Here is a 491-nt window from a genome sequence, read left to right on the forward strand (position 1 = left end):
TGCACCCTGAGCGCTCTCGGCTGCGCGCGGGCCAGCGCGTTCCCCCGAGCGCAGCCGGAGTCACACGACATGCGCGTCCGGACAGGGCGCTGAGCGGTGCGGGGATGTCTGGGCGCGGGGCCCCGACCAGACCGGGGCCGGGGCGGGTTGGAGGTGCGTGAGGTGCCGCGGGCGCTGGGCATCGAGGAAGAGCCCAGCGGCGCTCAAGACGCAAGCCAGGGCTTCCAGGTGGTCACCTTCGAATGGCACCACGTCCAGGACCCGTACATCATCGCGCTCTGGATCCTCGTGGCCAGCGTGGCCAAGATCGGTGAGCGGCTCTCCCTCCACCAGCCCCGCTCCACGCGCGGACCTGGGGGACCGCGCCAGCGCGCCTGGGACAGAGCCGGGCGCTCGCGCCGCTCTCCTTCCTGTCTGTGTCGGGTCCGCCGTCTTCCCTGGGGACCGGGCGCGTCCAGCGTCATCGCCCCGCCGCCAGCCTGGAGGAGTTG

The 491-nt window shown here is 73.1% G+C and overlaps 1 protein-coding gene across 1 annotated transcript in view; it reads left to right on the plus strand.

Moving 5' to 3' along the window:
- Positions 1-491, plus strand: part of SLC9A3 (solute carrier family 9 member A3) — a 39,590-nt gene that overhangs the window by 2,150 nt on the left and 36,949 nt on the right. Inside the window, exon 2 of the mRNA XM_006917169.2 lies at positions 95-310. Within this exon, the coding sequence (XP_006917231.1) occupies positions 95-310 (216 nt within the window). The remainder of the gene's footprint in view (positions 1-94; positions 311-491) is intronic.

This window comes from Pteropus alecto, unplaced genomic scaffold, assembly GCF_000325575.1.
Source record: "Pteropus alecto unplaced genomic scaffold, ASM32557v1 scaffold137, whole genome shotgun sequence".
In the NCBI taxonomy this organism is placed as follows: Eukaryota; Metazoa; Chordata; class Mammalia; order Chiroptera; family Pteropodidae; genus Pteropus; species Pteropus alecto.